This window comes from Numenius arquata, chromosome 2 (assembly GCF_964106895.1).
Source record: "Numenius arquata chromosome 2, bNumArq3.hap1.1, whole genome shotgun sequence".
NCBI lineage: Eukaryota > Metazoa > Chordata > Aves > Charadriiformes > Scolopacidae > Numenius > Numenius arquata.
In genome coordinates this window covers 130,370,138-130,395,594 of record NC_133577.1, presented here as the reverse complement: position 1 = coordinate 130,395,594, position 25,457 = coordinate 130,370,138, and the positions used below count along the sequence as shown (strand labels likewise).

At 44.0% G+C, this 25,457-nt stretch overlaps 1 protein-coding gene across 1 annotated transcript in view; it reads right to left on the bottom strand.

The window, feature by feature from the left end:
• EXOC4 (exocyst complex component 4) overlaps positions 1-25,457 on the bottom strand; it is a 487,556-nt gene that overhangs the window by 231,224 nt on the left and 230,875 nt on the right. Inside the window, exon 10 of the mRNA XM_074168558.1 lies at positions 14,347-14,443. Within this exon, the coding sequence (XP_074024659.1) occupies positions 14,347-14,443 (97 nt within the window). The remainder of the gene's footprint in view (positions 1-14,346; positions 14,444-25,457) is intronic.

Genomic DNA, 25,457 nt, shown 5'->3' with positions numbered 1-25,457 from the left:
AATCAATTTAAACCTCTTAATGAAAAATCTAGCCTAAAAACACAGAATATCTACAGGATGTTTTAATGCACCTTTCACGTGATCCTTTGTCACCCAAATAAATTTCCTATCTGAACGGGCGTGGAGTTTGCCTTATCACTGCAGGATATTTCTGTCTTGTACCAGGCTTTGTGACATCGAGGAGAGAAAGAACGCGATAAGGTGACAGTTCACTGGTGTTAATCCTTATGAATCAAGCATATCGCTATGAATTGCAATTAATTTCTGCAGCAGTAATGGGACCGCGGCACGCGGTTTCATCAAAATTCAACTTTGCTGATTAAACATCTTCAGGAATTTGGTTGTTCTACATCAAAATTATAACAGTAGGTAAAGGTCACTGGGAGCCACGCTTCTATTCATTAGACTTTGGATATATTTTTTTCTCTCCCTCCCTTTTCTTTGCCAGACGAGGCACACGACCGAAGCAACTAAGCATACAAATTTGGTAGTTCAGCCTCCCCTGCTTCATTTGCATCCCTTGATTCATTTGTGCGCCTAGAGAAGGTCAATGCAAATTGAAACCTCTGCCTTTTTAAAAAACTTTGCCCCATCTACCATTTAGCACCATCGTTTCTCACGCAGAAGCAGGGGCAACGCTACCTACGAGAGGATTTTTTTTGTTGTTCTCTCCTACTATAGCAAAGCCAAAATGAAGAGTAATCCCTTGGGGTATGAACACAAAGAGGCTTTTCTGGATGGAGCTCTATGCAAGACACACAATACTTTTCAAACCGGGCATGTGCGCAGGGAACTCTGAAATAGCTTTTATTTATCAGCCCTCCAGGGATGTCGCTTATTCTGCCAAGTTTTCGGGAAGGTTTAAGAGCACAGGAAGAATTTATGGGGAAAAAACACCAACCCACCACCCTCATTTTGTTTACCTAACTGACTTGATTGACATTTTTAAATGATATTGTACTCTCAATAGCTATTGCCTTCCATTCAAAGAACTTAGCCACATTACTTCAAAGATCGTATTTTTAACATTGTAAAACGCTTGATGGTAGGTAATTACCAAACATTATCAGAATAACTCTAATCCTGCATATACTACATTACGACTGACAACCAGCAATTAAGCCCATTACTACCTTTCATCAAGCTAACCAGAAAAAAAACCACTTAACTATTGGCCTGGGCATATCTAAAACTGATAATAAGTACCCATTCTGCTTACTCCAACGATACGTCTCCGTCCTTGACAACTTCTATTTTTTTGTTTTTTAATATGGAAGAGGTGTCAAACATTTTCTTTGGGAGACTCCTGGGGGATGCACATGGCAGATCTCCTCCTGTCAGACCAGGAAAAATGTGCATTTCATGTGCCAGCGGTGGGGACTTTGGGGGAAAAAGGCAGATGAGTGGTTTTATCAGCAGATCATACAGCAACAAGTTTGGCACCTCCTACCTAGAAGAAAGATTGACCCAGAACCTGGTCTATAAACCGGGAATAAGTAAGGATCCCACACTGTAATATCAATGATAGAATTTAGCAGAATGGGAAAATCCACTTACTAGTGAAGTAACTTCAAACCCATTATTTTTAGCTCTGTTTAGCAAAGAAAAGAGGGTAATAGTTGAACTAAGCATTTCAGATTTTACTCTTTGAAATCATAGATTGAATTTAAATACTTTGAAAATCTCTTTTTTTTCCTTTTTAGAATCCCCGGAGGAGACAGAATCTAACTGGGATAACAGCTATAGGTTTCTCTAAATTACAAAATTTTAAATTGTACATCAGGTTTGCAAAATCCAAGCAAGAATAATCTAACTCAAGCACAAAGCAGATTGCTCCGACATGAGCAATCCCAAATCGAAGAGAACTCCAGTTCACTACCAAAGGCTTTTCCCAGAAGACCCTTTAGTTAAACCACACAACATTTATGTAAAAAAATAATTATGATAAAAAATTCTTTTTATCATAATTTTTTTAAAATCCCTTTCCTTTCAGATGTGTGTTTCTCCGATCGCTCTACAGGGGAAACGGGGTCCAAAAAGCACCATTATTCTAGGCTTTACGTCTTGGCTTTTAACAGCAAATACAAAATACAGGAATTGCCTTTTTTTGTTCTCATCAAGCAACAGCTCTTCTGTATTTCAACCAAAAATTCATAAAGCTTTATGAAAGTAACCACACGCACGCTCTGAAGTTTTTCAGGGCCGTAATACTCTCACTTGGATTTAAGCCACGCTATTTTTTCATCCTTGGATTTCCCCTATTACATCCAAGGAAAGCCCTCACTGATGAATTTTCTGAACAGCTTCCACAGACGCATCACACACTCGGAACTTGTCGAGCTTTTTTTCCCTTTTCTTCCACGACAAAAACTGAAGGATGCTTTTCTATTTTTGCTTCGCGAGTTTTCCTCGTGCTTTGCAGATTTTTTTTTTATTTTTTTTTTTTTTGCAGCATCAGAGTAGTACTCGCTATATTTGAAACGAGAGCTGGTGTTATTACAGCACGTTTTAGCTGCTGTGGAAGTTCATTCCCCAACGCCAGCTGAGCTGCTGGAAAGGCACCAGCAGAATCTCACCTCCTGATTGAAGAGATTTATAGTGTCTGATAAGTCAAAGCATTAAATCTGGATCTCGGCGTGTAACTCCGGCTCCTTAAAGCATTCTAAGATTAAGCCATTTTGTACTTAAGATGGTTAAATTAAATAAACGGACCCATTTTTCCCTTCCAGCTTTGCTAAATACTTTCCTAGCCAACAGGTTTTTGAGTACCACAATACTCATGCCTCTGGTGGTGGCTGGGGGGACAGAGAAAAGGAAAAGAAATAGGGGGAAAAGAAAGAAAAAAAACCCAAATCCATTAATTTCAGTGCATGTAAGACCCATTTCAATCATATTTTCTCTCTCATTTCATGAGCCTAACACCTACAAGCTCTTGCAGAATGTTCCCTATAACACATTAGCGTGTAACTAGTAAAATAAATAAATAAAAAAATGATAAAAGAAGCATGATTTTTGGTCCGTTCTTCTACCACACCAGCTCCTCTCCTCCAGTCTCAGTTGCAACCTGAAAAGAGGACCTTCTGGTAACAAAGGAAGGTTGCCCACCATCTCTAATCAACTCCCTGCACCTCATCCTGCTAACGAGGTACCATCAGGTCACGATAATTCACATCCAGTTCGAGTTCACAAAAAAATGCGCGTTTCTTTTGAAAGCCAACTACGCGTTGTCCAAGCCCTGTCTCACCACGAAGGTCCCTGCTACAATCATTTGAATAAATTCATTTCTCTGCCTGGATAAAACATGGGCAACAAATCAGTCAATGCAACTGCCTGTAAGTTTGTCTTGGAGATGTGGGGAAAAAAAAACCACCTATTTTTTCCCAGAAAAATAACTCTTTTCCCAGATCTTTCCTTTTTTTTAATCCTGCCAAACAATTAGCAGTGATTATATGAATGCTTACAGAGGGTACTCTAACTGAGCACAGCCTTGTAAAATTACAGAATTAGGCAGATACTAGCTAATACACACAGTTTTACACGGAAACAGAGGTAAAAAAAGCCAAAGAGTTTCAGGTATACTAGATTCTCTTAAAGAAAAACACATTTTTTACATTTTTTTAAAGTTTTTAGGCCTGGAAAACGTGCTAGTGGAGTCGTCTTTCAGAGGCCTTGGTTTGCTGGTTGATGAGTTAGTTACGTGATGTAAGAAACAGCAGAGGAACTCCCCAGACTACTCGCCACACCTGGCATCGGATGAGACCCACTAAAGTGAATTTCCTCTTCCTTCTTAAGACTGCTCCAAAGATTCACTAGCATCTGGAAGACCCTTGGAAGACCAGCTTCTTGCGGTGGATTCCCTAGACTCCCCCACCCAGCCGCTCTCTCACCCAAAAGTAGAGGGGGCAGAAAATAAGATGGAAGTGCCAGTCAAGAAAAAGACATGGACATCACTTACCAATTACCATAATGGGCAGAACAGACTCAACTATTTTATTTTTTAATTAAAATATTAAAAAGAATTAGTAATAACTTGATAACCTGGCCTATAAATCCACATTTTTGTAACTCTATTGTAATTTCACTGAATTTCACTGAATTTTTTTTAGAGTTGGAAGGGACCATATAGATCATCTAGTCCAACTCCCCTGCTGAAGCAGGATTGCTTAGAGAATGCTACTCAGGACTGCGTACTTCAAATAATAGTACCATAAGCGTACTTACAAATAATAGTTCTATATTGATTAGACTTAGCAAAACACCAGTGAGGTTAACAGTAAATTTCCACATCCATATATGAGATGTGCTGGCTTTTGCCCACCTTAAAAATTTTGTATATCACTGTAGCAAGCTCAAAAAATAAAAAATATCCCTCCTCCAGCCCAACATCAACTCCTCTAATGGCAAGAAAATCATGATTATTCTTTGCACAGTATGAAATCAGCACTTTTTCCCAACTTCTTCACCCCCACCCACCAGCCATGCTCACCATCCCTTTGGAAAACAGTCAGATGAGCAGATCTACACAAGGTTTGTTGGGGTATCTCAAGATGAAATGGCCCCAAGTTGTGCCAGGCAAGGTCTAGGATGGGTATTAGGAAAAATTTCTTCACCGAAAGGGTTATCAAACCTTGGAAGAGGCTGCCCAGGGAAGCCGTGAAGCCACCATCACCAGAGGGATTTAAAAGATGCGTAGACATGGTGCTGAGAGACAGGACTTAATGGTAACTTGGCAGTGCTGGGTTAATAGTTAGACGTGATGATCTTAAAGGTCCCTTCCAACCAAAAACGATTCTATAATTCTACAATAAAATGCTGTTATTCCTGCCATATTTAGCATTTAGTGTGACCCCCTCACCTTGAGCAGCGTGTGCAGTTCTGGGTCCCACCATTTAAAAAGTATATTCGAGTACTTAAATACATCCAGACAAGGACAACAAAGCTGGTGGAGGAGTTGGAAGGAATGTCCTATAAGGAGCAGCTGAGGACTCTGGGCTTGTCTAGTTTGGTGAAAAGGAGGCTGAGGAGTGACCTCATTGCTCTCCACAGCTTCCTGAGGAGGAGACTACAAAGGTGAGGTTAGGGCTACAAAGATGATGAGGGGCCTGGAGCATCTCTCCTACGAGGAGAGGCTGAGGGACTTGGGTCTTTTTAGTCTGAAGAAGACTGAGGGGAGATCTGATCAACACCTATAAAAACTTAAAGGGTGGGTGTCAAGAGGATGGTGCAGTCTTTTTTCAGTGGTGCCAAGGGACAGGACAAGAGGAAATGGGCACAAACTTGAATATAAAAAGTTCCACCTAAACATGAGGAGGAACTTCTTTCCTTTGAGGGTGGCAGAGCCCTGGAACAGGCTGCCCAGAGAGGTGGTGGAGTCTCCTTCTCTGGAGACATTCCAAACCCACCTGGACACATTCCTGTGCAACCTGCTCTGGGTGGACCTGCTTTGGCAGGGGGTTGGACTAGATGATCTCCAGAGGTCCCTTCCAACCCCATGTGATTCTGTCAGACATGGAGAGGGAGCTGCTGAGCTGTTTTCTCTGGGATCCAGTGATAGGATGCATGGGAATAGTTCAATGCTGCACCAGCGGATGTTCAGAGTGGACATTAGGAAGCATTTCTTTACTGAGGGGGTGGTCAAACACTGGAAGAGTCTTCCTAGAGAGGTGGTCGATGCCCCAAGCCTGGCAGTGTTTAAGAGGCATTTGGACAACACCCTTAGTAAGATGCTTTAACTTTTGGTCAGCCCTGAAGTGATCAGGGACCTGGACTAGATGATCCTTGTAGGTCCCTTCAAACTGAAATTCCATTCTGTTTTAAGACACAACTCAGGTCTTGAGATGCAATATTCAAAAGGAATGAATAAGTTCCTGAAAACTCATATGACACCATAAATCTCTGCTGACGCTCCAATAAATATAATAGCGTTCAACAATATGGGGAATCTTAATTGTGCTCCGTGAGAACATGAGTTAAACACTAGAACTAAACTTAAGCAGTTCTTCCATTAAGAAATGAGCCAAAACTACTTTGTTGGCTCGATGAACATACTCTAAGTTAGCAGTAATTCATTATCATGGAATGGAATTAACACTGTTCTCAGCTACTCGGCGTAAGTTCTTGCAAATGTCAAAATTTCTCTGTTCCTTCAGGTTGGATTTGAACTGAAGGGAAAGGAGGGGCTGGAGATATGTGAAATTTCTGACAGGCTGTTGATTGCCCGTATGGATGAAGCATGTTTGAAAACTCAAAACTTGACTGATCTGCTGAAGCACGCTCTCTGACAGACAATATAAAATCAATGCATCACATATTAAGAGTTTTTGTGGCGTGTAAGAGTTTTTGTTTGTGTGGGAGGGAGGATTGCTTTATTTTCTGTCATGGAAAATGAACAGCCTTACCTTAAGGTTTTTATAAACTGTCATCTTTAATCAGACACACACAGCAAGACTGTCAGGTCTCATAAAGCATTAGGGAAAAATAATAAAAAAAAAAAAATAAAAAAAATCCAACCACAAAACGTGAAGCTGTTCCCCATCCCCTTCCCTGTGCCCCGTTTCTCCGATGGCCTCGCCCAGAACTACACCTTTCCCTTTCCTTCGCGGTGTCACAAGGAGCTTTTCCCAAACTGTGCCTTTAGAATTCAGCGCCGCAGACTTTATGAGAGCTTGTCAGAGAGAAAAAGAGTCGGGATTCGCCGGCAAGAAACATTCATTCCCGCTGTTGACAGATATAAAGTACTAAATGTCAACAGCGAGGGACTCGTCAGCTAAATGTCTTCTAAACACTCATTAAATGGGGGGGGGGAGGGAGAAAAAAAAATGCAGTAGGTGGGTGTCAAATTGCTCCCTTAAGATTTTGATTCATGGAATCACAGAATTGTCAGAGTCGGAAGGGACCTCTAGAGATCATCTAGTCCAACTCCCCTGCCAAAGCAGGGTTGCCCAGAGCACATCACTCAGGGCTGCATCCAGGCAGGGCTTGAAGATCTCCAGAGAAGGGGACTCCACACCCTCCCTGGGCAGCCTGTTCCAGGGCTCTGGCACCCTCACCGGAAAGAAGTTCTTCCTCATATTTGAATGGAACTTCCCATGTTCCAGCTTGTGCCCGTTGCCCCTCGTCCTGTCACTGGGAACCACTGAAAAGAGTCTGGCTCCATCCTCCCTCAGCCCACCCTTTAGATAATTGTAAACACAGATAAGGTCTCCCCTCAGCCTTCTCTTCTCCAGGCTAAAGAGCCCCAGCTCTCTCAGCCTTTCCTCATCAGGGAGATGCTCCAGTCCCTTAATCATCTTTGTTGCCCTATGCTGGACTCTTTCCAGTAGTTCCCTGTCTCCCTTGAACTGGGGAGCCCAGAACTGGATGCAGTATTCCAGTTGTGGCCTCACCAGTGCAGAGCAGAGGGGGAGAATGACCTCCCTCGACCTACTGGCCACACTCTTCCCTATGCAGCCCAGGATCCCATTGGCCCTCTTGGCGACCAGGGCACATTGCTGGCTCATGGATAGTTTACTATCCACCAGGACCCCCAGATCCTTCTCCTCAGAACTGCTTCCCAGCAGGTCCACCCCTAACCTATATTGGTGCCTGGCAATTGGTTCAGGTCAATTGAAGTAAACAGCGAGTGTATGAAAACTCGCGTTGAGCATCTGTCACGCTCAAGGACGAGAATTAACCGTTCCAAAATACAGACATGAACAGGAAGCATCACAGTGGCTCCCGGCACCGGAACGAGAAGCGGGAGTTGAGATTCTCCCAATTAGAGCCCTGCTTTTCTGGCCGTAGCACTGAGCCTGCCGGAGAGCATCGTCTCCCCGCCTCGCCAGCCTCCCTCTCCGAAGGGAGACATCACCTTCCTTGCAAAAGCACGATTTACATTAACTAAGCGATATTTTCTCCCTCTCTTCGAAGAAACATCTGAATGTCAGGCTTAAAAAGCAGAATTCAGGAAATCTGGATGGTTATACTTCTAAGGGGTCGTTGACTTTAAAAGTTTGCAAATGATGTTTTCCTGTGTCCATAACAGCATCTCACACCTTTTTTTTTTTAACTTAACTCCTTATCCTCTCAATATTATTCAATGTGAAATACAAACTTCAGGCAGTCAATATTATGTTCTGTCTCCCAGCCAGAGCTGGTTTTATCAATTTCTCGAAAATGAAGTATTTTAGGTTTGATTTCAAAAAGCTCTCATTATTTAGCACTATCTTTGCCTTATGATTGTCATTTTCCAGCCACTTTAATAATAATATATACCCCTTCGACTGATAAAATACCACATATTTTTCTTAACATACTTGGTATCATTTAACTTAGTCTAAACATACTAAATGTATCTAGCCAACTAATCTCATTTTCACGTTCCTTTTCCTTCCTAAATAACACATTCCCCATATTATCAAATACTAATTTTATAGTACACAACGAGATATTACAGCATATATATTAAAGTCAAATTAGGTGTTTATTATTATAGCTGTACACATGTACTAATAAAAGGGATTATCAGCGAGGCACAGAGGGGTTTTTTAGTTACACGCAGAGTTTTGTACCCATTCTGGTTGCGTAGTTGTGGACCCTGCTCAGCTGCAGCACCAGCATTTGATGCTCGCGGAGACCAAAGGACTCAGATGCCCCACAGGAACCGATGACAACTCTGCCACCCCCTCCCCACGTTCGAAAAAGAAAGAGAGGATTCAAAATTCTACATACGGTACCTTTTATCTTGACATATCCCGAATTAAATAGAATCTTGACACGATTATTCCCAAAGCATGGAAAGCTAAAACATCCCTCTAATCCATATGTGCCTGCGAGTATGTAAATATTCTGTACGTTGTGCACCTCCCTCCCAAGGACCAGGGGAGTCGGAAATTTGACCTTCAGCAGTTCAGAGCTGATTACCACCAGTTGGTGAGGAACACGCTGGTATCAACAGGCAGCAAAAGTAAATTACTCTCCTCCTTGATTATTCCCCAAAGCATTTATTTTATTTATTAAAAGAGCAATCACTCTTTTATTAGCATTAACATCACTGGAAGAAACAGGAAATTCCCAAAATGCTATCAAGTAAAAAAGTACTGCTTTTAATGATGGAGACCAGAATAAATTAACATAATCACTGAATTATTAAATTAAAATGTCAAATTATTACCTGCTCTTTTCCCCCCATTTCGACCAATCTGAAATACCAAGAACTGGCAAACGCTGCAGTTCCTTGGACCACACACTCTTTAGCCTTTGCATCTCAACCAACATCAGAGTCAAATCAGTAATTTTGCCTTTCTTTCTTCCTTGGTTTTTTTTTTTTGGTGGTTTTTTTTTTGGTTTTGGGGTTGGTTTTTTTTTTTGGTATTCTAATAAATCAACACTTTGTTTTTCACTTCCTTACTCTCCAGACTTTGGGATCAAAGGCAGTGATTAGAGCATCGCTGAGGCGGTGCAGCTCCCCCGGGGACAGACACTGCCGGGTCGGCAGAGAGGCAACGGGTGCCAAGTCAATTCAGCCTCCCCGCTCCTCTTCCTCACAAGGACACAGCCTTGCTTAGGAGCGACTGTTTCTTCCAAATCAATGAACACTCTGCTTTCTCTTCCATCCTACAACCCTTTTAATTGCTGCTTGATCTTAATGAAGTGTGGCTGATATTAATAAATGGATACCCTCACAGCCTTAATACCCGATATCCAAACAACGCTCAACCGAGTTAGCATCAGCGATGCCTTCACGATTCCAAACGCCATCGGTCCCTCCTGTCCCTCCCCCTTTAAGCCTCAAGACTGCAGACATCTGTTCTTCAATTGTCTGGTAATAAACATACTCCATAAAGCATATGTAAAATGATTATTACCCTGAAGAGCCAAGTGCCTTTCAAATGCCAGCTGAAACAAATAAACAACAACAACAACCCAACACGCACACACACACACAAAAAAATCCCCACCAAACAAATGTTACAACAGACATCACTCAGGCTGTTCAATATTCCGCAACGTAAAGGGTATCCGTATTGGTCCCACACGTTCCCTTCCTCCAACAGGAGACGTTAATCCGCAGCCCAGTAACACCAGCGCTTTCCTGATGCTGGCAGATGCCGGTTAGCAGCGGAGGATGAAGACAGCAACTGGACTCTTTTTGGTAACTTTTATACTTTTGACACCTCCCGCAATATGTAATTAAGGAAAATCAGATGTGTATTCCTCTTCAATTTGTCAGTGCAATTAGTTTTCACATGGAGTTAGTAGAATCTATTCCCAGGAATCATCTCCGCTAGAATACCCACTTGCCTTCCAAAAATTTGCTGCTCATCTATTACGCGTGTGGTGGTGTCATTAAGTCCTGGTAATTAATCTGGGGCTCGGTGTGTCTTGATTTTCCTGGTGGAAATTAGGGACCCGCATCCCAAAGGGTGCAACATCTCACTTCCCAGCTCTGGCTCCTTGCTCTACATGAATTCCAGGGCAGGAAGACTTTGAAAACCATTCGTATGTACTTGCCCTTACACTCTCCATGGTTTTAAGTCAGGAGTTTCTCTAAATAAGGGGAGGTGACTGTCCCCCTGTACTCAGCACTGGTGAGGCCACACCTGGAGTGTTGTGTCCAGTTTTGGCCACCTCAATACAAGAGAGATATTAAGGTGCTGGAGCGGGTGCAGAGGAGGGCAACGAAGCTGGGGAAGGGCCTGGAGAATAAATCATATGAAGAACGATTGAGGGAGCTGGGACTGTTTAGTTTGAGGAAGAGGAGACTGAGGGGAGACCTCATCACTCTCTACAACTACTTGAAAGGACACTGTAGAGAGGTTGGTGCTGGTCTCTTCTCACATGCAAATAGCGGAAGAACAAGAGGGAATGGCTTCAAGCTCCAACAGGGTAGGTTTAGACTGGACATTAGGAAGAAATTCTTCACAGAAAGAGTGATCAGACACTGGAACAGGCTGCCCAGGGAGGGGGTTGAGTCACCATCCTTGGATGAGTTTAAGAGTCACTAAGATGTGGTGTTGGGGGATATGGTGTAGGGAAAAACTTTGTAGAGTAGGGTAGATGGTTGGACTCGATGATCCCAAGGGTCTCTTCCAACCTGAATGATTCTATAAAGTTTCATTACTGGAAATCCAGGGGTTAATTTACAACCCCCTAGAAAACCTGCGGACTCTGTGCTCTTCAAAAGGATCTGGAGCTGAGCTTAGTCTCAATTTGTAAATTAAAACAACCCAAGAAAAAAAGGTTATTATAACCAGTAAACAACGCTGTGATCATGCCACTCTCTGATGTGATGGACAGTGACACTTTTCATATCGGTAGTACAAAAAAAAAAAAAAAAATGAGAAATTCAGACTGATGAATATGAATGCTCCGGTTACAACTCCCCGCCTAAAATCACTGTGCTGAATTGCAGCTTAAAGCCGTCACTCAATGCGACGCTCAGGCTTAAAATCCTCACGCCGGCGCCTGGTTTCGCAGTGATCCAGTTAGTTTAATACTTTTAGAAGCACTCAGCCTCCTAATAAAATCAGCTGGCCCACACAGTGCTAAAACTCCGTCAATGTATTTATGCAAATTTGATAAAAAAAAAACCCACAGCCAAACCCTTCTAAATAAAATATTGATCATTCTGAACTCAAAACAGATTCATTTTAAGCCTGTACAAGCGACATCGATGAAAGATGATTGAGACAGGCCATAAAGAACCTCGGCAACAGATGGAAAATAAAGCGAGTGAAAACTTCACACTTCTGCAGCAATTACCTGCTCGGAGCTTGACACTTAATACAATCACGTCTCGAAAAGGGGTGACAGGGATCTAACCAACAAGGACTACTCATTTAAGATGGTGTGCTAGAAATTATTGCAAATGTCAGTATTTTAGCAAATCCACCACAGTCAGCATTTTGTGTAGCCAATTTATACAGGAGTCAATGGGTAAAGCCAGTTTGCTGGTAGGACAGGTCATTGCTATTCCATCAGAAATGATTCCCTGTGAGGAATCATTATCAGCAAAGGAAATCCAGTCCTATGGTCGTCCCAGATACGCTACATCCCACTCATCACAGAATCATAGAATGGTCTGGGTTGGAAGGGACCTTTCAGATCATCGAGTCCAACCATCAACCCAACACTGACAAAACCCATCACTAACCCATGTCCCTCAGCACCACGTCTGCCCGGCTTTTAAATACCTCCAGGGATGGTGACTCCACCACTTCCCTGGGCAGCCTCTTCCAAGGCTTGAAAACCCTTTCCATGAAAATTTTTTTCCTAATATCCATCCTAAACCTCCCCTGGTCCAACTTGAGGCCATTTCCTATTGACCCATCACCAGTTCCTTGGGAGAAGAGACCAACCCCCCCTGGCTACACCCTCCTTTCAGGGAGTTGTAGAGAGCAAGAAGGTCTCCCTTCAGCCTCCTTTTCTCCAGGCTGAACACCCCCAGCTCCCTCAGCCGCTCCTCACAAGACTTGTGCTCCAAAACATGCATCATGCATATGCCAAAGCTGAGGATCATGAGTTACACCTAAGACAGCAAGGACTCACACATTTCCTCTGTTGATCATTAAAGAAAGTAAAATCACGTTTAAGAAAAGGTTCTACAGTCTTCACCTACACCCAGACTCACCCCGTTCAGCAGTGGGGAAAGGGTAAGCTGGGTCACGGACTATTTTCTTTCTCTTCATGCAGCTATTGATGAGCTACTCAACGCAAGGACGTTAAGATGCTGCAGATGGTTGGCACGGAAAATATATTGTACGCAGATACCTTAATCCTGATGCAATTATTTTTTATGAAGCAAATTATTTCTCCTGCCTATCTTGCAAGCTGGTAATGAAAGTGAAGTGTTTGTGAGAAGTGCTATTTAAAGCAGAGCACTCATGTTTGACTCGGATGGCAATAAAAGGGGGAAAAATTAAGGGGGAAAAATGGTAAAGAGAAAGAAAAAAGCATTTTCACCAGTTTCTAAATCAAAGTGAAGTACCTCATCAATACAAATAAGAGCATCACCACCCCCTTGTGCGCTTGAAAGAAACCTGTTAATTCATTAAAGATTAACAGACTGAAGTCCATGTCTTAGTGGTCACGTCTTGAGCAACCTATCGCATCTTGACCAGTGTCCACCTTTTCTCATAATAACGGCTGAAAACTATGAATCATGCCCTAGCAAATTTATTTTTAATACACTTCTTCCATTTTAAAAGAGAGAGAGTTTGCGACAAAATGTGCTTACGAAATTATCCAGTTCATTACGGGCATCTAGAAAGAATTGAATAGCGTACAACGTACACAACCCTTCGTTCAAGGAAAGATCTGAAAAACCGTATCAAGTTTTAGTATGTCCTCACAAGCTGTTCCCAAGATCATTCCAATAGTTAGCGTCATGACATCAGAAATTCACATCTGGAGGAATTTACACACTTTCCCTCTGCATTTTTAAGTTCTGAGAAGTCACAAACGGCCACAGGTCTCAGCTACCAAGACGGCAGTCAGAATACTCCTTCATCTGGGAATTGGATTCCAATCACTTTTTATTACTGTGTTATTATCGCTTGGTTTTAGCGCTGGAAAAACATGCCCTGCTGCCCAAGTGACTCACGATCAGGAGCAATACAAACAGAGGCAAGGAGGGAAACGCTCTGTAAAGGTGCTCACACTGCATAGGGAAGGACACGTCTGACGATAAAGGAAAACACTCCAAGCAAAAAGCAGAGGTGGAAGATTGACACGAAGCGAGAAAAACATCTTATTATTTAATTGCGGCAAAACTAAGATGACGAACCATTAGACTGCAAAGTAAAAAGAGCAAAATGAAAGTATCAGAGGTGAGTGACTTGGTGAGAAGAGGCTTATTATAGACTTGCTCTGTTTCAAAGTTCCCGCAGTCCTTGATGAGCTGTGAAGATTTTAGTAATTGGCACGGCACGTTAGATCAGGCATTTAATTTTCAGTCCGTGGACCATACTTGTTTTATCAAAGAATGAACTTACCTTGCTGCTCGTGAAGTATCCTCCTGACTTTTTAATAAGCGTAAGGGACAGTCAGCGATAAACAATGTGTGACCGGCGGCAACTCAACTTTTCCCAACTTGGGTCAATAATAAATTACACCGTTCGATGAAAAGGGGTCACCCAGACAAAGAGTCCCACTTGGTGTGGGAGTTAATTGCGAAAAAGATTAAAAAGCATTGGCAACAAGCTCAACTAGTGATGATTTTTAACACGTGTGCACATCAACAACTTCACAGCAAGCCCATTGCTGTGGGATGTTCTCTCAGAAGTGGCAGTGTCCCCATAAAGTAGGTTAATTCTACTTATTCTCATTATTTGCACCTGTAGAAATACATAGAAAAGCCTTCCTTACCTGAGGAGGGGATGAAAGATGATGGTAATGTTTCTGGCTCCTGGTTTGCAGACAAACTTGGATCCGCCACCTTCAATTAAGTTATCATCTGGGCCTCCTGGAAAATAACACGAAACAAGTTGTCTAACCGATCTGAACAGCCCTTGAATTTTAGATGGCAATGATAATTAAACATTTAGGTCTGTCTGTAAATGCTTCGTTCCTGGTGAAAGATCTGTAATTAACATAAAGATATGCTTTTTCTACCCTCTTTCTGCTCAGAGAACGTACTCCTAAAGCAACAGGAACAACACGGATAGTATTTACACATCACTTTAGGCTCCTCCTTCCATAGTTAGTGACAGGATTGCAGAAAAACTGGTAAATGCAGGTCTCCTACTGCACGGGACCCAGTTTCAACAGTAGAAGAGCTTCCCAGCCACATGGGATGAATGCCCCAGTTGGGCTGAAGTCCAATGTATCAGAGAATCACATGGGGTTGGAAGGGACCTCTGGAGATCATCTCGTCCAACCCCCCTGCCAAAGCAGGGTCTCCCAGAGCAGGCTGCACAGGAACGTGTCCAGGGAGGTTTTGAATGTCTCCAGAGACAGAGACTCCCCCACCTCCCTGGGCAGCCTGTTCCAGGGCTCTGCCACCCTCACAGGAAAGAAGCTCCTCTTCATGTTTAGGTGGAACTTCTTATATTCAAGTTTGTGCCCATTTCCTCTTGTCCTGTCACTGGGCACCACTGGAAAAAGACCGGCCCCATCCTCTTGACACCCACCCTTTAAGTATTTATAAGCATTGATCAGATTCTCCCCTCAGTCTTCTCTTCTCCTGACTAAAAAGACCCAAGTCCCTCAGCCTCTCCTCGTAAGAGAGATGCTCTGGGAATACTGGGATGTACTGGAATGTACTGGGACTGGAGGTGCTAACGCCATACCCATCACACAGCCCAGAGGTCCCAGATACCACCGAGAGACTTGAGCCTCGCGGTTCTTCAAAGTGTCACCCCATGGACAAATGGGGACCTCCAGCCTGAAGCTTCAGTGACTTCAGCAACTTTTGGAACAGCCCCAAGCCAAACAAACAGCTCTTAATTTGCACACGAGCACACACTTAAATTACTATTTCTCGAAAGCACAAGGGCCTTCACCTTGTGTAATAAACACCCAAGGTCTCGGCCATGTGGATGAGGTGCATTTTGAAGCACATCGTGCTTGGAAAGGGTTTTAAGAGCCACATTTCACTGGATTTTGCTGCTCCCGTATCGTTGTATGGAAGGATCCCGCACCTCGGACCGATGATGCCATTATTCTATCCCTTGAAAGGTAGCTTGGGTTTGATTGCCAGTGACATGACATTTTAACTGATTTATTAAATTTAACACTACTGGATCTCTCAGGAGTCCATGTCCTACGCAGAATCCTGTAATTTCCCAACAGAAGTCTCTGTTGCCCGAGTTCCAGTTGCACACAAACAGGCTCTCGGCTACGTGAAAAATAAACTTGTTGAGTTTGGCACATTCCTCGGTAGTAAAATACAAGCTCAGAGAGAATTATTGATACACCTCAGGCCCAGACTGAAGGACTTCGAGTGGCATGAAGACACCTACCTACCTGTCATTACATCTGAACCAAAGATACTTCCACAGACAGCTCTAACACCAAAATACTTTAAATTCGGATATTGAGAAAAAAGAAAGGTGGGAGGGCAAATCTCAATTTGCTGAAACCCTTGCATTTCCTGATAGCAACAAAGTCCACCTTCCAGAAGAAAGCATTTTTAGGAGAACAAGCCAGATGCCCCACACATAAACAAATGACAGCATCACAAAAAATCTCATTCTGAAATTAGCAGCAATTTGGCACATAATTCCCTGTATTTTGGGTCATGCTCCCTCATCACAAAGCACAGACCATCATCTTGGTGGTATCATCTGACAAGTAACTCTATCAAGTGTGGGGCTATAAACCTCAAATAACTACAAATATGAACTTGAGCGAAGTCTTTATATCCCAAGTGTTATCAAGTCCTTCTCATTTTGCATGTGAACTCTCCTTAATGATTGAATAATAATAAATACAGAACCTAATCACATTATTGTGATCGCTTTATAGGCAGGAAAATGACAAAGTACTTGAAATCAAAACACCACCAGCAGATTATTATTGGATTTTTTGACCCTGACATCTGCCTGCCTCCAACTGAGAAGAAGAATGTCTCCAAAATAGAAAGTGCAAGAGAAGGAACACAACCAATGACTAAGTGACTCTGAACTTGTTTTCAAAGTGAAGTTTATCTGCTTTAGGACATCATCTGCAGCCAATCTACAAAAAGGAAAGCTCTTCGATGATCGATTTAATTGACCCCCCTGTTCGCAACCTCACAGCAACGTGCAAGGTCACCGATGCCAGGTCTTCCATACCCTGAACGGTCCCCTCCAGGTCAGGAGTGTTTTCTACAAGAATTCACAGCACTGATGTAGATTCCCAGGGAAAAGGGACAATGTTAAACTCCCTGTGGAGCGGGAAATCCATGCAAACTCTGGATTATCTGCAGTCACGGTATTTCCACAGGCTGACGGAGCTTCTTGATAAATCCTACAGTAACATAAGGACTCAAAGAAGCGGATGAAAACAGAGTTTATAAAACTTTACCAATTGTAATTAGAAAGTGGTAGCTGTTAAAAAAAGTTCAGGAACTTCATTTCGCGTTTTACAAAGTTAACTTGCACAATGTGACAGTTTAATCGTGGAAAAAAAAAAAAGAAAAAAAAGAGGAGCAACTTCTAGGAAAAGAAAATTATTCATTTCTCCTATTAATGTCAGACCCTGCAATTTCCAGTGGGGTCTGTGTCTTAACTGACTTATTGAAGAATTCATCCGAGCATGAACTACTGAGGCATGAACTAGGAAATGCAGGCTCAAATTAAGAAAGGGGTGTTATTCTTGTTACATCAAGTCACCCTGCACTAATCAATATTATTGACTGGGATGAACTCCACAGCAAGGAATAAAACAATCTGTCTTCTCTGCTTGGCCATATTATGCGAGATTTGAGGAGAACAGAACACCGGCACCGAGAGGAAAAAAATATACTTTTACATCTTCTCCGCTCTTAGCTTTCAATTAATAATAATGAATGCTCTACATGTAGGTGGAAGAGACGACGAAAAGTAATTTTGTTTGTATTCAAATATTTTACCTTGAAGAATAGACTCAGATGTAAGCCTTGTTTCTGGTGATGCCCTGTACATACCAATAACAGCTCAGCGCTGCTCCAGCTCTTGCTGATCCCAGCAGCCTGTGCCATACCTTCGCCCCTCTCGTTATCTCCAGGGACCCTGAGCCAAGTTGTCACCGCCTGACACCAGCACAGCTCCATTCGCGCACGGCCGCAGCACAGACAAGCAAACTCTGCCACTTACCACAGTTAACAACACAGTAGTTTTGGAGAAAAGCCCAAACTGGAACATGTGGGGGATTACGATGCCTTTGCCTGGATATTCAAGTGCAAATCTCTAGTGGGGACTCTCCCTGGCTACATCAAGGTGTAAAATGTGCATTTACACGGACCGGCCAACACGGTGCCTCCACTGCAGAAGTTGCCCTGTGCTGGGGAACCAACAGGTGTCTCCATAAAAATATACCATGAATATCCCTTCACCTCACTGATTCCAAAAAAGATCAGGGGGCAGGAATGGGGGATCGTTCTTGGGGTTGTTCAGCCTGGAGAAGAGAAGGCTCCGGGGAGACCTTTGAGCCCCTTCCAGTCCCTAAAGGAGCTCCAGGAAAGCTGGGGAGGGGCTCTTGATCAGGGAGAGGAGCCATAGGAGGAGGGGGAAGGGTTTGACACTGAAAGAGGGGAGATTGAGATGAGATGTGGGGAAGAACTTCTTTGCTGTGAGGGTGGTGAGAGCCTGGCCCAGGTTGCCCAGAGAAGCTGTGGCTGCCCCATCCCTGGAGGGGTTCAAGGCCAGGTTGGATGGGGCTTGGAGCAACCTGGTCTGGTGGGAGATGTCCCTGCCCAGGACAGGGGGTTTCGAACTGGATGATCTTTAAGGTCCCTTCCAACCCAAACAATTCTATGATTCTGTGATTCATCCAAAGAAACCGATACAAGGCAGTTCCACAGAAAACTGGTAGGCAATGAAGGAGGAGTGGAAAAAATACCTGTTTTTTTGTTGAGTTTTTTTCCTTCTCAAGAGGATTAGCAGAGAGGCATTTGGCATAGTCTCTCGAACAAGAGTTAAGGATGCAAGTACTGTACTGCTGGGGTGTCCTAAATGTATGCCACATACACGTAAGCAGACTCCAAGAAAAGAAACCTATCCATTTTATTAGGGAAAAGGAACTGTGAAGCCTAATTCCCAGCGAGCACTGAAGATTTTCAACTGTACGTAAGCGCTCAACTTCACAGCCACGAGAGCTCCCCATCAGCACCAACGGCGGAAGTAACCATCCACGCTCAATGAAGCACGACAGCACGATGTACAGTGCTCCAATAACCATCTGGACCAAGTCTGTCCCATCCCTGGAAGTGTTTAAGGCCAGGCTGGATGGGGCTTTGAGCAACCTGGTCTGGTGGGAGGTGTCCCTGCCCATGGCAGGGGGGTTGGAACTGGATAATCTTTAAGGTCCCTTCCAACTCTAACCATTCTATCATTTCATGATTCTACATGGCTCCTTCAGCAATGCCACGCTACGGAAATCTTCCATTCGGGTGGCAGAGTTTGTGGTTTTCGTTGTTTTTTTTATTTTTAGTGCAAGGCAAGAACTAAAATGGTCACATTTCATAGGCATTAGTAAAAAAAATCTCACACTTTTACAGCTGTCAGAAAGTCTTATTGTTGTAACAGCTCCTTCTCGAGAGCTGGCTGATTTAATCTGTCTGGTAATAAATTATGAGTGGGAAAAAACAAAAAAAAAAAAAAAAAAGAAAAAGAAAAACTTTGAGGTGAAGTGAGATTTGTCATAGAGTTAATGATATCCTCACGCTGTGCTAGCAATGAAGTGTGCCCACCTGAACACCGCCGCGAGTGGGAGGCGGAGATGGGTCCATTAGTAACGCAGATGAATGTTTCTGAAATGGAGCCTAAAATGTCACGCTTCAATATGAAAAAGCATTAGATTACCAAGGAAGCTAGAATCTCTGCACGCGTTTCAAGTCTGAACAAACATTGAGAGTGTTTCAAGTTAAATAAAGTATTAAATATTTCCCATGGATAGCCCAGGTTTACCGCTAAAGTCCTATATATAGAGCAGGTCTCAGAAGGACGGTGGCAAGACAAGGACATGTTTCTTGACAAGGACATAGGGTGTATCATCAGCAAGTTCGCAGATGACACCAAGCTAAGCAGGAGTGTTGATTCCCAGGAGGATAGGGAAGCTCTACAGAGAGACCTAGATAGATTGGATCATTGGGCCAACATCAATGGCATGAGTTGCAACAAGGGCAAGTGCCAGGTTCTGCACTTGGGCCACAACAACCCCGAGCATTGCTACAGGCTTGGGGAAGTGTGGCTGGAAAGCTGCCTGGAAGAAAGAGACCTGGGGGTTCTAATTGACAAGCGGCTGAATATGAGCCGGCAGTGTGCCCAGGTGGCCAAGAAAGCCAACGGCATCCTGGCTTGTATTAGAAATAGCGGGACCAGCAGAAGTAGGGAGGTGATTGTGCCCCTGTACTCAGCACTGGTGAGGCCACACCTGGAGTATTGTGTCCAGTTTTGGGCACCTCAATCCAAGAGAGATATCGAGGTGCTGGAGCGAGTGCAGAGGAGGGCAACGAAGCTGGTGAAGGGCCTGGAAAACAAATCATATGAAGAGCGGTTGAAGGAGCTGGGACTGTTTAGTTTGAGGAAGAGGAGGCTGAGGGGAGACCTCATCACTCTCTGCAACTACTTGAAAGGACACTGTAGAGAGGTTGGTGCTGGTCTCTTCGCACAGGTAACTAATGACAGAACGAGAGGGAACGGCTTCAAGCTCCAACAGGGTAGGTTTAGACTGAACATTAGGAAAGAATTTTTCACAGAAAGAGTGGTCGGGCATTGGAACAGGCTGCCCAGGGAGGGGGTTGAGTCACCATCCCTGGATGTGTTTAAGAGCCGTTTAGATGTGGTGTTGGGGGATATGATATAGGGAAGAACTTTGTAGTGTAGGGTAGATGGTTGGACTCGATGATCCCAAGGGTCTTTTCCAACCTGGATGATTCTATGATTCTAAGATTTCTTCTCCCAGAAGGGCTCTCCCCAGAAAAACGGGGGTTTCTTCTGCCATGAAGCAGCTCGAGTTCCAAGTTGCCCATCACAATTTGAGGTATACCTGGCCTTTGCTGATTTACTCTGTACGGAACACGTAACGAACACACGATAGAAATGCGAAGGGTTCGGATTCCTCAGAGCACGGCTCGGGGTGCTTTGAGAATTAAACTTCGTCTCAGTATACACCTATTACTATTTTGTGTTCTGAGACAGTACCGAAGGCAAACCTTAAGTTATATACATGCCGTCACGCAAATCAGGGCTCCTCATTTAAAGACAAAACCCCGGAACACTCTGCAAGGAGTCTCCTGATCCATAATTTTGCAATTAATGTAACGCTGGTTACCTTCTATATAACCAAGGGCTGCCATGGCTAGAGAAAAAGCTTGATCCTATCTGGTAAAAAAAGATCACACTGAGACACATCGATTGATTTCCTCACTTATCTTGATAACTTCTCTACCAATAAATTTACAAAAAAATACAAACATCCAAACAAAGCCACAAAACAACCCCAGAGATGATAACAGTGTGTATATTTCTTTTTTCCTAGATTATTGTGGTTTTGTTGGAGATGTTAGTTTTTTTTTTTTTTAATTAAAACAATTTTCTCCATAAAGGTCCTAGATTTATATGGAATATTTCTATGAAGGACGTGGAGACGTCAGAGAGGTGGCAGCTCAGCATCTGGTAAGAGGCTCCTTGAATCTTTTAAAATCATAGTAAGTAATAAAGTAATTTCTTTTTTTAAATTATTATCTTATTTAACAACAACGTAAGGAAAGCTCTCTCTGTCTTCAATAAAAATACTTTTAAAAGGTGAGATTTCTTACACTGTCAGAGCGCCATAACACATTAGATAATTATTTTGCAGCTGTATTTGTCTTAATGCGTTTCATCCTCAGCCCAGACACACTTCAAATCCTATTGGGCACAGAGAATTTCCAGACACAAAGTTATTTGGCTAATAAGTAAAGCCCTTTCCAAAACATCCCAGAAATATTAATTTAGTCTCAACGGAAACCGCGAGAAGCCCCAAACCGTGAGGACTGTCAGCAAACCCTCTGTCTGCTCTCTTCCCCTCCCGTCCCCTGTCTCAGCACAGGAAAACTTCATTAATCTCTCCCCAACTGCAAAGTTTTCAGCGAAACACAATTCTTCGGCGCCTCTCTGTGATCAAAGCGCCTTTCCTGGCCCAGCCACTTGGCGTTAATCTACGCAACCGTAAGAAGAAGAGAGAAACAGGATTTGAAGCCACAACAATCAAGCCATCAACACAAGCCTCACAAATCAGTGCCGCCCCCTCCATCCTGAGCCCCACAGCAAACCCAGAGGAGAAAAGGAACCAGTTCAGATGTTACGGTCCTGCCCAAAAGTTGTTGATTACGTGGAAATGAACGGCACAGCTGTTACATGTCTGCCATCCTCAAGGCATAGAAATACAAATTTTCATTTAGAATGAAGTTAGAAACATAAAATTGTCCAGGTTGGAAGGGACCTTTAAGATCATCTAGTCCAACCATCAACCTAACTCTGATAAAACCCATCACTAAACCATGTCTCTAAGCACTATGTCAACCCGTCTTTTAAATCCCTCCAGGGATGGTGCGTCAACCCCTTCCCTGGGCAGCCCATTCCAAGGCTTAATAACCCTTTCCATGTAAACATTTTTCCTGATATCCAATCTGAACCTCCCCTGGTGCTGCCCAAATTAAGCAAAGCAGGTTTTTATAAAACAGAGCTCAGTAGAAAAGAACAATTGGTCTGTGCTATAAACAGAAGAGTAACTGGGGGGGGGGGGGGGGGGGGGGGCGGGCGGCGTAGTGGAAGTTTCCTGATTTTTCCTATTTTTGTACATTAGGACTCTATCATCTTATAAGGGCACCCACTTTAACAAAGCCACACACAAGCGTCAAGTCCTGTTTTTACCACTCTGATTCACAGCGGTGACTCAACGTATTGGCGTGCACATTTAATTTCTTTTTATAAGGAAAAAAACATAATTGAGGGATTCGTGGATGAGAAGCTTGACGTGAGCCAGCAGCATGCGCTGGCAGCCCAGAAAGCCAACCATATCCTGGGCTGCATCAAGAGAAGTGTGGCCAGCAGGTCACGGGAGGTGATTCTACCCCTCTACTCTGCGCTCGTGAGACCCCACCTGGAATACTGTGTCCAGCTTTGGAGTCCTCAACACAGGAAGGACATGGACCTGTTGGAACGGGTCCAGCGGAGGGCCACGGAGATGATCAGAGGGATGGAGCACCTCCCCTATGAAGACAGGCTGAGAGAGCTGGGGTTGTTCAGCCTGGAGAAGAGAAGGCTTCAAGGAGGCATTATAACAGCCTTCCAGTACCTGAAGGGGGCCTACAGGAGAGATGGGGAGGGACTCTTGATCAGGGAGGGGAGCCATAGGACAAGGGGGAAGGGTTTTAAACTGATAGATGGAACATTTAGATGAGATACTAGAAAGAAATTTTTTGCTGTGAAGGTGGTGAGACACTAGCCCAGGTTGTCGAGACCCCTGGAGGGGTTCAAGGCAACCTAGGCTTGAGGCTTTGAGCAACCTAGTCTAGTGGGAGGTGTCCCTGCCCATGGCAGGGGGTTGGAACTGGATGATCTTTAAGGTCCCTTCCAACTCTGACCATTCTATGATCTTCTCAAAAATTCTCCTGCATGTCTGGAATCAAACTTCACTGCATTCAGGCCATTTTTCAAACTGCTCTGAGATACTTGCTTTAGTAGAGCCCACACTAAGGGCTCAGCAACCAGCTCTCCTGGCGCTTGCTCTCCTGCAGCATCCGATCTCAGCAGGGAAAGGCTGGGGAAGGAGCTGGTCCACTCTCCAGACTGATCTCCACTGGAGAGCAAAGCACACAGGGAATCCAGCACCCTGCATCTAAAATCAGCTTTTGTGAGAGCTTCAAGCGCCTTGACCTCATACAGGAAGTCCTATAAGCAGAGATAGGTCTTCCCTGAAGCTGAGTAGGTTTATCCAAGTGAACAAATGCAACAGAAGCCCCAGAAGCATCCAGCCCCACCTTCCACTCAGCCTGTGTTTGCAGGCCAGCTCCACAGAAACGAATCATTAAACTTCCAAATCCACAGACCGTTCCTTCTGTACAAACACCGTCTTTGAAGACTTGCACTTTTGTTAAGAATACTGTTTGGCAGACAGCCTCAAAACACTGCACTTTCCCACTGGTGTAGGTCAACTCTGGGTTAATAATCTCCTGTTTCTGAGCCATGTTCTCTTCCCTTCTTGCTGGACTCCCACAAATCATGCACAGAAGCAGTTATGGATCTGTCAATGCAACGGGAACTGAAACTCAGTGCTTCAAGTAATATGGTAGAGCAAAGGTTATTTACCAGTGAATGATACAAAATCCTTCGAGAAAGGCCCTCTAACACCAACCACTTTAGGACTCCACGGACTAGACGAGAGATCTCATCTTCTACTGGCATCTAGTGGATTATTTTAGGCAGGCTATTTTGTCTTTGATGTAGCAAGGACGTTCCTTCTGTCCTCTTTACCCACAAACTGCAGTACAGTCATAGAAGCACGGAATGGTCTAGGTTGGAAGGGATCTTTCAGATCATTGAGTCCAACCATCAACCCAACACTGCCAAGTCCACCACTAACCCATGTCCCTCAGCACCATGTCTGCCCGGCTTTTAAATACCTCCAGGGATGGATGGTGACTCCACCACTTCCCTGGGAAGCCTCTTCCAAGGCTTGTCAAACCTTTCGGTGAAGAATTTTTTCCTAATATCCATCCTAAACCTCCCCTGGTCCAACTTGAGGCCATTTCCTCTAGTCCTGTTGCCTGTGACTTGGGAGAAGAGACCGACCCCCCCTGGCTACACCCTCCTTTCAGGGAATTGTAGAGAGCAAGAAGGTCTCCCCTCAGTCTCCTTTTCTCCAGGCTGAACACCCCCAGCTCCCTCAGAAGTTCTCCAGACCCTTCTCCTTGTGCTCCAGACCCCTCACCAGCTCCTTTGCCCTTCTCTGGACACGCTCCAGCACCTCAATGTCTTTCCTGTCGTGAGGGGCCCAAAACTGGACACAGCACTGGAGGTGGGGCCTCACCAGTGCCGAGTACAGGGGGACGGTCACCGTCCTAGTTGTTCTAGGGACTAGGGAGCCTGTAGAACATGTAGAAGGAGCGCTACACAGCTCCTGTTTCTGGCCGTGGCAACAGGAGGGAGGGAGGTGAGATGCACCAGCCAAGAAAAAAAAAAAAAAAAAAAGCCACACGTTATCAAGATAGACAAGAATAAGCTCTGGCCAATACTTGATTACTTCCTTGCTTGAGGGGAGAAGCAATTTAGCAAAGGTTTCTGACAGAGGAAAGATTGCATTTCTTGTTTGCTTCTCTTAATCACACGCTCTGCTTTTTTAATCACAGCAATTGTGAATTTATAGACCAGCCCATCAGGAGTAAGGGACCGATGTTTAACAACAGGCAGGCACCCTACCTTCTACCCAAATCAACAGAGATCGGAGAGACGATGACATTGGCACTACAAGAGACCCCAGATCAATGGGAATTAGGCGGCTAACTACTCGTAAAATACTGGCTGGCAGTCCTTGGGGTCGGGACTCTGCAGTGGGAGGATGGGAGCTCCCAGATGATTAACTGTCTCAAAGGGCAGCAGATTGTTCCCAGCTTCCAGTCTGTCCCTCGCTTGTCACCGGCACCGACCTCTGCACAGGAGCTACCAACAGTGTTGGAGCCAAGTACACCCTAAATCCACATGGACTGTGTATTTCAATCTCTTCCCTTAATTTGTAAATACTTTTATTCTTTGAGAGAAAGGTGGGGTGGGAATTGAAACAAAAAAGGGGGAAAAAAAACCACACGGAAGCTG